This window comes from Schistocerca serialis, chromosome 8 (assembly GCF_023864345.2).
Source record: "Schistocerca serialis cubense isolate TAMUIC-IGC-003099 chromosome 8, iqSchSeri2.2, whole genome shotgun sequence".
Classification (NCBI taxonomy): Eukaryota; Metazoa; Arthropoda; class Insecta; order Orthoptera; family Acrididae; genus Schistocerca; species Schistocerca serialis.
Window position 1 is genome coordinate 442249665 of NC_064645.1, and position 12849 is coordinate 442262513.

At 37.3% G+C, this 12849-nt stretch overlaps 1 protein-coding gene across 1 annotated transcript in view; it reads right to left on the reverse strand.

The window, feature by feature from the left end:
• LOC126416121 (vacuolar protein sorting-associated protein 51 homolog) overlaps positions 1 to 12849 on the reverse strand; it is a 121201-nt gene that overhangs the window by 72713 nt on the left and 35639 nt on the right. Inside the window, exons 5-6 of the mRNA XM_050083646.1 lie at positions 8681 to 8821; positions 2177 to 2320 (exon numbers count right to left, since the gene is read on the reverse strand). Of these exons, the coding sequence (XP_049939603.1) occupies positions 2177 to 2320; positions 8681 to 8821 (285 nt within the window). The remainder of the gene's footprint in view (positions 1 to 2176; positions 2321 to 8680; positions 8822 to 12849) is intronic.

Here is a 12849-nt window from a genome sequence, read left to right on the forward strand (position 1 = left end):
CGGAAAGACCTTTTTATCAAGACAGTTCGACCAACGCACTTGTCAAGCAGCTAACTGCTCCCATATCAGGTACTGGACCAAATGTGACCATGGACAATTGGTTCACAAGCATTCCTTTAGCAGAAGCACTACTGAAAGATCACAGATTGACAGTGGTTGGTACACTTCGAAAAAATAAACCAGAATTTCCAAGTGAATTCAAGCAGAAGGGTAGCAAGAATGTTTAACAATTTTTGGCTATCAATCAACAATCACTTTGCTGTTTTATTGCCCAAATAAGAACAAAACAGTAATACTTCCTTCAACTATACATCATACTGGTGTCAGATGATAGTGCACACAGGAAACTTCCTTTAATTATAAGCTTTTACCATAAAACAAAATGGGGTGTTGATGTAGTGGACCAACTTACCCGCAGCTACTCTGTTGCATCAGTTTGCACACCCATGGCCACTGCAGCTGCTTTTTACTTTCCTGGACATTGGTGCACTGAATGCTCACATAATACTGGACACAGTAAATCAGGCATACAAAATGGAATGTAAAGTTTTATTGAAAACACTGGCATTTGAACTGGGTTGCCCTCAACTGCATTTACGAGAAACTATAACAACTTTACCTCGTGAGTTGAAACAGTGTATAACATGATTCCTAACTGCTGTTCAGGATGTACCACCTGATGATGAGTTTGTACCAATGAGAAAGTGTTGCATTCATTGTCAAAGATGAGCACATAGAAAAATTCAAATCTATTTGTCATTTCTGCAAGGATAATATATGCCCAGCTCATACCAAAGCACTGTTCATAGTCCGTATTCAAAACAAAAACTAGGCCCACTTAGATGTGTGAAAGTTTATACATTTTTTATCAGTTCATGTTACTTTCTATTTTTTATTAGTATTATGTCTGTGTTGAACTCAATTAATTGTTAGATTTAAAGAAATTGCTTGGTTTTCATAAAGAAATAAACATCATGATAAACTTTTTCCAAAGAGACAATGTTTACATAGTGTAAATAAATATCTAACATATAATTACTTCTTTATTTCATTACAGTCCTCTTACATAACTAAATCGTATAAAATAATACCCAAAATATATGTTATAACAGCAATTAGATACTGTTTATCCTTTTGGGGTCTCTCATGACCTCACGTTACAAGAAAGGCACGACAGGTCGAGGATTAACCTTAAGTCTGCTGAGGCAACTGCCAGTATGTCATGTTCATATGTGACATTATGTCTATATGATCATGCCCATTAAGTAACAGTTTCATCCCAACAAAAGGATAGCAGACAGAATTTTCTGGTTAGCCTTTGATAATGGTACTTCTATCAGCCCATCTTGCCACTCAAGAGGTTCATTCACTGCAGCGGCAATATGAGATGCATCAAATGAATTTGTGAGTAAAATTTTGCTGAGTTATCTGATTAAACAGTTACATAATTCACAGAGTAAATACGGAAAAAGATTAAAATATGTTATATTTGAAAAGTCTGTTAACTGCATTAGAAAATGAAAACATCAATAAAAACTGTCATCATAATCATACAAAATTAAAATATCAAGTTAATTTTAATGTGAATATTGTAGCAATATCTTTTTCATTATGAAACTGTAATTATATCGTCTCAACCAAGAAGTAAATTTTGTGGATTGTTAAGATGTCATAAAGGTGATCATGGTTGCAACTGGGAGAATCAGTAAGCCGAGGTGTTTTGTTCAGTTCAATTTTTCTTTCAATCTCAGTGAGATTATATGGTCTGTGAGCTACAAAGAGTTGTTATGAATAAATGATGAACCTAAAAAAGGGACTGAGTTGTCACCAGACTTTTATTAAGCAAATTCATCATAATGACATAAGGTCATTAAATTATACAAAAGAACACCTCAGGACTTCTGGAGCAAAGATAAATAATATTTAAATATGACCAACAATCACAATCACCAGTGAGTCAACAAGTTAGGTAACTAATTATTTATAAAACATTTGCCTGCTCCAAATCATTTTTTTATCATTTTATAAGAATCACAATATTATAACGTAAATACTGCAAATGATTAAAATATTTAAACTAAAATTTTTACTTTATTTTTGCATCTGTAATGTGAGCAGAAGCAACTGACAGTAATTTTCATTTCAGCCAGTGTACAGGGAAAACAGAAAGTCTTACCTGATCTTTCATGTCTTGTAGCACCTGTAGCTGTTCTGTCATGCGAACTTGTGCATGAGCAAGAAAATCAGAGCACAGTGAATCTGGAGGTTCTTTCAACTGTAGCAATAAATCAACTGATTCAGCTAGCTCTTTTGGTGATGCCTGTATTCAGTTAAATTGAAGAAAAATTATTATTGCACCAGTCGTAAATTACAGTATTTTTATTAAAAGTAAGTTAGGAGAAACTACACAAGGCCTATTTGTATTAACCTAGACCACAAACCCTCAAGGCTGAGAATTTCTTCCGAATTGTTGTAAATTTACACCTTCACCATATTCTTTGTATCTTACATATCCTTATCATTGATCCATATGGTCAATTACGTCTTTTACAGAATAATGAATGTAAATAAGAGAAAATTACAGAAATGTAAACATAGCTGTACTAATTTAATACTGTGGAACAACATAAGAAATGAAAGATCAGATGCAAAAAATTGAAGGTACAGATGTATTGTGATGTGTACTAAATGTGTGTATCATATTGTTCATTTGTGGCATCTCAGTCTATTACATTACACAGTCCCGGAGCTTCATGCTTAAGTTTATGTACAGAAAATTAAACCTTTTCTGTGTCAGAAATGTGTGGCTACTGGACAATTTGAATCAGCAGCAATCTTTATTTCTCATAGGTACCCCTGCAAAGAGTAATTGTTTGTACTGTTTATTTCATAAAAACATAATTGTCTAACTGTTTGTGTTGTATTCAACAAATGCTCTTGGTTGGTTGGTTGACACTGGGGAGGGAACCAAACAGTGAGGTCATTAGTCCCATCGGATTAGGGAAGTATGGGGAAGGAAGTTGGCCATGCCCTTTCAAAGGAACCATCTCAGCATTTGCCTGAAGCGATTTTAGGGAAATCACGGAAAACCTAAAGCAGGATGGCTGGATGTGGATTTGAACCATCTTCCTCCCAAATGCAAGTCCAGTGTACTGATCACTGCACCACCTCAGTCAGTAAAAATTCTCCTAGTGTCAAACACAAATATGTGGCATCAGTTTCATGTCTTTTCATCAGATTCTGTTGGTATCCTCTCAGGACGTGAAGGGATTACCTTTGACTGTATTCTGAGTTTGGTGAAAACTTAAATTTACAGCAAGCCACTTAAATTAATATAAAACATCACAAATGCGTGTACACTGATCTTTAACAGATGGTATTGTATCAGATGGGTATGGAGAACTAAGTTATTGATGTGATATGGGTGCCATTTCTGTGAAACAATATGGCTATTTTTTCCAACTTGTACAAGGGCCTCTAGAGGGAAGCTTACTAATAACTGACTCAAATAACTGTAGCTACTGTAATTGAATAATTTGTCACATGAAATTTTTATCTCTTTAAATTCATGTTGTTATCGAAATGTGGTAGCTGAATGCTGTTCATTGTTTCTGTTTGCAAGTCTACAAACATCTGTGAAAAGTAGGTGAATTTTGATTGTTATAAACCGTTTAGTTTCTTTTAGAACACAGCAAAGTGTCTCTTTTGTCTAGCAAATACAGAAGAGTATCACTATTATTTAGTTCAATAAGTAGCAAATGAAAGAAAGTTCCAACTGTTGCATGTGGTGTTGTCGTCATACTAATATTATTAGTTTTTTCAGAACCAAAGTCCCATAATTTTCACACAAGCATTTTATGTATTTGATATTTCAGATACACATCAGCAATTGGGGAAAGGTTTTCACAAATGCACCCATGAACAACTGAAATGGATACATTTACCTAGTCATGTAAAGAGTACCACCTTTCACCCTGTTGACATTTGCAATTCACTGTGTTACGGACAGCACTCCATATGATAATGAAAACATTGTTGAGTCACTCTGATATTGGACTGTTCAACCAGTGGTCACAACCCATTGTGACAGATCATAACTGGATCAAAGCGTGCACATATCACTTTATTTGTCATTAATTTGTTCAACAGGACTCAGATCAGTTGACCTGAGGTGCCACAAAAACACCCTCATAACTGTGGAGAGAATCTCAAACCAATTTGAAACAGTACAGGAGCATCCGAAATGTGCATTATCTTGCTGAAAGAAAGGGTTCCCACCTGAGTGCTCTAGGCAGGAGGACAGATGCACAGTTGACCAGAAGGTTCCTGAATCATTTGTTGGTGAGAGATGATGACAGACGTGGAAGGATCCTATTTCATTCCCTGTAAACATCCTGAAAATAAGCATACCTCCACCACCTACCCGAACAGCATCTTGTTGGCAGGTGGGTGCAACACTTAATGTGATTTTTGACATCTCGTACCACGCAGTTGGTGTGTAACAACTTAAATCATGACTCAGCAGTGCATGTGGCCCTTTTTCATGTTTCAAGCAACCTATGACAGTGTTTCTGTGTCCCTGCAAATCTCTGTTCCCTGTACTGTGGTAAAAGCAGAGGTATAGGCATGGGCATGTGGATTCAGTATTGCATTATGATGAGCAAGTTCCGGATAGTATGTCCACTCACCAGACGTTGTCAAGCACTGAACTGGTGAGTAATTTGTTTCAGATTCTAACAGCAGGTAAATGGGATACAGTGCAATACTCAATGGCAACCTGTCATCAACATGTTGTTACTCATGGCAGATGACACTTCACCTACAAGTACAAACATGCAAATGAAGCAACAGAAATACAACTGTCTATATCTACCTTACAAGTCCTGATTTGTCTTATTCTGTCTTCACAGTCTTTCCATGAGATATATGTTAAGCATTTCCATAATACTTGCATGCTTATCAGATCTACTATAACAAATGTAGCAGCAGACCTCTGAATTGATCCAAAGTCTTCCTTTAATCTGAACTGGTTGGGATTCCCAAACACATGAGTAGTACTCCAGAATGGGTCACAGGAGTTTTATGTAAACTGTTTCCTTTACAGGTGAACTACACTTTCCTAGAATTCTTCCAATAAACCAAAGTTGACCTTTTGCCTTCCCTCCGAAGAACATTATGTACTCATTGTGTTTTATGATGTTTTGCTATGTTGTGCCTGTGAGGTAACAGGTAAGTTGTGGCGCCCTGGAAATATTCTAAGTTCAGAGTTGGCGTGACCACACAGGCCACTCGGCAAGCCAGGGCCTGGGAGCAAATAAGTGGTGCCGAATGTTAACTGGGGTCCAGGAACCGAGTGGCTGGGAATTCCATGGTGACGCTGTGTCGATGAAAGAGACTTGTATGCTGAGAGTGCCAAAGGTGGCGCACTTTCTGAAACCTTAATGGCAGACAATTCACAGTTTGTATAGAAATTAATAGTAGCCAGATGAATCATGATACCTCAAAAAGAAATATCTACAGTACCATTATTTGCAGATCTGACTGTAAATTATACAAGTAACACCCAGCAACGAATTTCCAAAATCTAAACAGTTCAGCTGATTGTGTTGATCTACGTTTCTTTAGAAAGCGATTAGTGGAAACCTAAATTGGTATAAATTACAGGGATGTAACTTGAATAGTACAGGAGTTATTGGAGGTGAAAGTGGCCGATTACTATCGATTGTGTCACAGTTACACAAAAAAACGGTAACAGCATGCTTATAAATATATTTATTCATCTATGTCTTTGTTTATATCTGATATATACTATTCATGAAGAAATTGGTCAAATATTTACTGTGTTTTAGAAAGCAAGTAGACATTAGGCTACTGGCCTACTTTTGCTTTGCTATTCCTTTGATATATGTTTATTTAATTTGTTTATGTATTTAATAATGTATGTTAGAGCATGTTACGGTCCAGCTGTAGGAATATTTACTTAATTTCAAGTTATTTAAATGTAAATCCAGTATTTTGAATGTGTTACATTATGTTTGTGAATGTGTGTTGGATTGAAGACATGGTGGGAGCACTCTAATCAATCACAGCACTCGTGAACAGGGAGACTGGATGGAAGTGGGAGAAGAGTACGGGCACAGGACGCAGAAAGTGCTGGAGACGATGGTGCGATGGACACACAGTCGCGGCAGGGACTTGGGAGTGTGAAGCAGTTTGCGCGTGGTCGCTAGAGATAGAAATACTTCAGAGTGTGGACTTGTGAACTTGCGAGATTTCTGAGGTTTCTACAGTGAAGATGTAGTATGCGTTTAGAAGTGAATATCTCGCGAGCTACGTTGTCTTTCACAACTAATAACATGCAACAGGAATCTATTGTTTCCCTGTTATTCAACTTATATTTTATTTAATTGCTGGACCATCAACACCAATAAGTGTTTTGCAGAAATATACCACACTCTCAAAAGTACCACTACTATCATACTCACAATTTAAAGTCGTTAAGATAGTACCTGCAGATTTTATTTATTGCAATCTTTTCTTTATAAATTTCTACATTACATTCATGATTTCCAAGTGATAGGAACCTTCAACCATTTGATTCATGTGAATATTCATATTGTATACTGTAGACTCAGCAGTATTTGGCTTGTAATGCGGCAACTATGTATCCCAGCCCCTAGACAATGAAACCAGACAAAACTTTTAATATTGCAACTTTGAGTCTGAGGGTACGCAGCTGAGGGCCACACCATCATCACGTTTAATATTTTTGAAAGCCCACATGCCTTGATGTTTAACAAAAGTGACAGTATCAAGCAAGATACCTCTAATATTGTATTCAAACACTATATAAATGTCTGTCCTTTTCTTCTTCATTAATTTAAAATCTTCCACATTTAGAACAAGCTGCCATTCATTACATTAAATAGAAATTCTATACAAGTCATCTTGTATCCTCCTACAGTCACTCAAAGATGACAGTTTACCATACAATACAAAATCGCCAGCAAACAGTTGCAGATTGCTGCTCACTATATCCCTCAGATTGTTTTTGTATACAGAGAACAAGAGTGGCTGTATTACATCTTGACCTCTGATGAACATTTGCCATCTGGTCATGGCAGTTTTCCCTGTATCTAAGCACTGACAGAATACCCTTGACACAGTAGCACCAAAAGTATCAGTGCCTGCACATCCTCAGAGGGGGATTGGCCAAAAATTTAGACACCTAGATGAAATGTGTGGTTGTAGCCAATTTTGACCAGCTGGCATTCAACTGTCACACCAACAGCCACTACAAGATCTGACAACATACCAATCATGTGAGACAGGAAACAAGACTATCTGATCATAAATATCTATTAGTGGACATTATAAGGGGTGTGTCCACTCTTTCCCTTTATAATGGCTTGAACTCTTCTGGGGACACCTTCAGTGAAGTGTCTGTATACCTGTGGAGGAATGGCAGGTTGTTCTTCCTCAAGGGCCAAAACCAGAGAGGGTAGTGATGTCGGATATTGAGTTATAGAGTGAAATTAACAGTCTAACTCACCCCAAAGGTGCACTACGGGGTTCAGGTTGGGACTCTGGCGAGGTCAGTCCATTTCAGGAATGTTATTGTCCACAAACCATTCCCTCACAGGTATTGGTTTATGACAGGGTCCCCTGTCAAGCTGATACAAATAACCATAGTCTCCAAAATGTTCCTCTGAGTACTCAGTACACAATATTGTAAAATGTGTTCATATCCTTCTGCATTCAGTGTTTTCTTAAGCGCAATAAGAAGACACCCCCCCCCCCCCCCAAACCACAAAAAGCACAACCATAACACCACCTGCTCCATGTGTTGGCACTATACATGACAGCAGGTAATGTTCTCCAGACACTTGCCAAACCCAAATCCTTTCATCAAGTTGCCACAGGGATAGCATGATTCATTACTCCAAATCACTCATTTAAGTCACTTTTTACACTACTTCAAGTGTCATTAAACACTGACTAGAAACGTGTGGCTTATGAGAAACTGCTTGACCACTGTACCCCATTCTTTTCAACTTCCTATGAACAGTCACTGTTCTAGCTGAACTGCTGGTAGCATTTTGGAACTCGTGTGAGATTCCTCCCACTGATTTCATGCCACTTTTTATACTTCCATATGCAGTGCTCGACTGTACATCTCAGTCAGTGCATGAGGTGTGCCTAGCCTTGGTTTGGTTTTGGTTGTTCTCTCATGTTTACACTACACAATCACATCACCAACAGTCAACTTTGGCAGCTTTAGAAGGTTTGAAATATCCCTGAAGGATACTCCCCACCTCCTTTTATACTAATTGATCTGCTTCTCATGATAACTAGTGGCCAATTCTACATTACATAGGGTGTCCGAATACTGTTATCAGATAGTGTATTTCATACACGGCAGTAAGTGTACCCTGTCTCTAGCACAGTAGCTGCCTCTAATTCAGTTGTTCATGAGCAAATTAAAAGATTCATAATAATTTCATGCCTTATAGAAAAAGGTATATACGACTCTCTCTCTTATTCATTCACTCTCACTCACTCACTCACTCGCTCACTCGCTCACACACACACACACACACACACACACACACACACACACACACACACACACACATTTTAATGATATTACATGTGGCATCTACATAACAAATAAACATACATCTTTACTCCGAAACTGCCCTCTTAAATGAGTTTTAAGTTCCTCCACAATTACTTCACAGTCACTCTGTATTCCATGGAAAGAAGCCATGTCTCCATATTGGCGCAGGACTCTCTGCGCATGGATGTAATCTTGTACTGCCTGTTGTAACAAAAAAGCAAGGACCCATTTGCATATAAAAGATCTGTTTTTCAAATCATATTGTTACATAAGTAATTCATCCTAAATCTTGTAGTATATTCACATTACTTGAAGGATATAATCACCAATAAATAGAAAAATGATACCTTAATTGAAACTTTCATAACATTCAATTTTCTTTGTTGAAATCTATACACACAGTGTATTACCAGTGGTTACACTATTAGCTGCAATGGTCTGAGCCATTTTATTGCATTTTAACCATCAAATAACACACTCACAAAATACAATGACTGAGAAACAATTAGCAAGCAGAAAGTCTGAAATAATTTCACACCTCTTATTATTTAGATCTGCATTACATTGAGGAAGAAAGAGGAAAACATGAAGCAAATATACATATCAAAATTCAAATGCCTATAGAGCGATAAGAACTGAGACAGGAGAAAGAAAGAAGACAAAATAATGGTCTTCTCTTGGAGTATAAGATATTGCTGAAAGCAAAAAATGATTATTTGCAGTAGTTTTCAACATGCATCTACATCTTTATAAATTAATTTGTTTCAAGAGTGGCTAAAATCTTCTCTGGTGCATTATGGAATGTAAATTCCTCCTTTTCCCTTAATCACTGTGTTTTGTAATCTCTCTTGTTCCTCAAATTTTAGTGTATCTAACTCATGCATAAGTAACATTTTTTGTTTATGATCATTACTCTCTTATGCTTTGGTTGGGTCAACTTAGTCTCAGCCATTTAATAGGAACCTGATTCTTGATAGGTCTGTCAAAGAGCATACAATGCAAGATAAACAAAGATTTTCACAGCATAAGTAGTGAGGAGGAAAGACATCAGAAGTCAAGAGCATTTATGAAACTGTACTGGATTGACACAAGAGTAAAATCAAAATGTTTACTCAAGACAAACACTGATGATGACTTGTTATTCTGAAGAGGAAAGGGCAGGGGGGAGGGAGGGGGGGGGGGGGGGGGGGGGGGCTGAAAAGACCAATAAGACTTTGTCAATCAGAAACAACTGTTGCTACTCACTGAAAGATTGGATTCAAGCCCTAGTCTCACACAATGTTTCAACTTGTCACATAAAAGGAATATAACATATTATCTTCTTCCCTGAAGCAGGTCATGACACACACTGGTGAAACACCATTGATGGTGACGTTACTCTGAAGAGAAAAAAAGGGGGGAAGAGGATTGAAAAAAACTATAAGGGTTCAGTCAATCTGAAATGACTATTGCTACTTGCTGAAAGACAATTACCAGTCAAATGTGTATACAGCACACACAAATTATACATAATAAGTCAAAACCTTCATTAAAACACAGTAATGCCACACACTTTTTTCTTTTTTAGTATAACTGCATGTAAGTGAGCAAGTTCAAGCCCTACTCTGACACACTGTTCAACTTGTCACATATTCCTCCCACCATTCATCCCAAATGTTCTTTAATTTGCCTATAAGCAACATACACCTATCCTAAGACATGCATGCTTCCACAACTTTATATTTCTCCTCTAACCATTCCTGCTTTCCCATTTATCACTCATGTTATCCGAAGATTTCTACTGGACTTCAAATACACAAATGAATTATCATCTGCTGCCCTTCTTTATTTGATCTCTCCCATTCACATTCTCTCATATTTCTCACATTTATTTCAGTCAATCTTTTTGCAATGGTTCCTCTGAAACTCTCAACAACCTTTTGATAGATAAAAAAACCTACTCAACAAGCAACAGCAGGAAAACGGGAAGGAAGAGGGGTGCAGGAAAAGGGCTGCTGAGATTCAGGAAAGAGGGTAGAGTTCAGAAAAGTTGGCCAGAACCACGAGTCAGGTGAGACTTACCATCTGGTAAGTTCCGGGTGACTTTTCAAAACTCTATCCCTTTTCTTAAAGCTTGCCAGTCCTTTTCCTTCACCCCTCTTCCTTCCCCTTCAATTCTACTACCAGATGGAGAAACTAGCTCTGAAAGCTAGCACACTGTAATACCGTTTAAATGTGCATTCTCCTGCTGCCACTTGGTGAGTAGATTTGTTATCAATCCATGTACTTATTTTTTCAAACAATGCTTATTTTTGTTGATATATCTAAACAATCTTTGTTTGTTTTAAATTATTGAAGGCCCATCTCCTTAATCTCCAACCAGTCTGTACCATTCTGGTTTCTAATTTAGTTTAGCTTAAATTGTCATCACTATCTAACAGTACCTATAATTCACAACAATATCATCATATATTTTTGTGGCAGTATAATTTGCTTATATACAATTACATTTAAGTTATGAAAAGTGGAAGCCAATTTTGTTTCTTCCTAAAAAAACTGCTGCTATTTTCAAATTGTGCAGGCCAGTACCAAAGTCCCAACTCAGTCATCAGATTCACAAACATTTAGAAAAATTTTCCCTCACTTTCACATGAATAACACGCACACAGACAGTTGAGGTACATATAATCTGTCTTGTGGGGCAATGGGGTGGCAATAGGAAGGGTAACTGGCTACCCCTTAAATTAATCATACCAAATCTGTTCATAATCATGCCGACCCTGTGCCAATGCGGGTAGAAGAAGAAAATCAAAATATAACTTGCAGAAAATAAAACTTTAAGAGGGCAAGCTTGCATGTGACAGTGTTACAATGAATAAGGTTTAATCTGAACAATCAGTCTATATGGAACAAAAGTTAGCAGCTCAATGTATGGTCACTGAATGTGCAGCAACCCATAGGTAACTGGGATAAAAGTTCAGAGCTTATGTATCTTTGTATCTCTACATATAAAAGCCAATGTCCTGACTGACTCACTCATCACTGCCCAGCCCAAACCGTTAAGAAAAGAAACTTGAAAGTTGGAGGTGTGGATCTTATACTGTAGATGTCATTTAAGGAGAGATTTTTCATAATTCTGTCCCCAAGGGTGTAAAATAGTGGATGAAGAGCTTTTCTGAAAAATGAGAAGGAAAATCTCATCCCGGCCGGTAAGTCTACCCTGACCCGGGGTTCCGGGTAACTTATCTAAATTGTATCCCCTTCTCTAAACCTCTCCAGTCCTTTTCCTTCACCCCTCTTCCTTCCCCTTCAACTCTTCCATGAGAAGGAGGAGCCACTGGCTCCATAAGTATGTAAAAGTTAAATCCTTTTGTGTGTGTGTTCCCCTGCCCCTGCCTGGTGAGTGGATTTTTTTATCTGTCCATTTACATTATATTATCAATAACTGATTATTTTTGTTACAATATATATGTAGAACATGCGTATGTGGGCGAAGCTGCAGGTAAAAACCTAGTTAGTACTATACACAAAACTACGACATCACTCATCAATATTGTACAACTTTTCACATATATAATTTCTTGAAATTTGGTTCTGCAGTAGAAAGCTGTTAGTTTATAACCTCAACATACAGCATTTCTATCCACAAGTTAATCTGGTGTTCAGAAAAGCACAATACATCAACAAGTTTTTGATTTCCTTCTTTGCTTAAGCAGTAGTTTTCTTAAGCCTCTAATTTTTTGGTGAATTATATTAACTGTATGCTCCAATTTGCCCTCCTTCCTATTGTTCAGAACTTCAGTGACTTTAATTTCTATCAATACTCTTTGACTGCATGAACAGGTTAATCTTAAAAAGGCACCCAATGACACCAGTAACCAAAGGAATTTTATTACATATGACCACGGCTTCGCATATTTCCTCAGCTAATAAACCTGCTAATCAGTCTTTCAGCTCCCTGTTAAAATGTGGACTGCACACTGAGTATTTCCACCTCTCAATAGCAGCATCACCCACAGTTACAGTGTGAGCTCTCATGCAAGGTAGCGGCGACCTGTTCAGTCCCAGTTAACTCACTATACATATTCGTTGGTCACGCTATTGCAGAAACTTTAAAAGTGTTGAAAGAATAATATTTCAAATAAATAGTAACAACAATGGCAATACTAAAAATCTACATTAAATTATCTGTTTAAGTCAGCATGTTGTTTCATTGGTTCCTAACACTTATAAAAATGTTGTATATATCA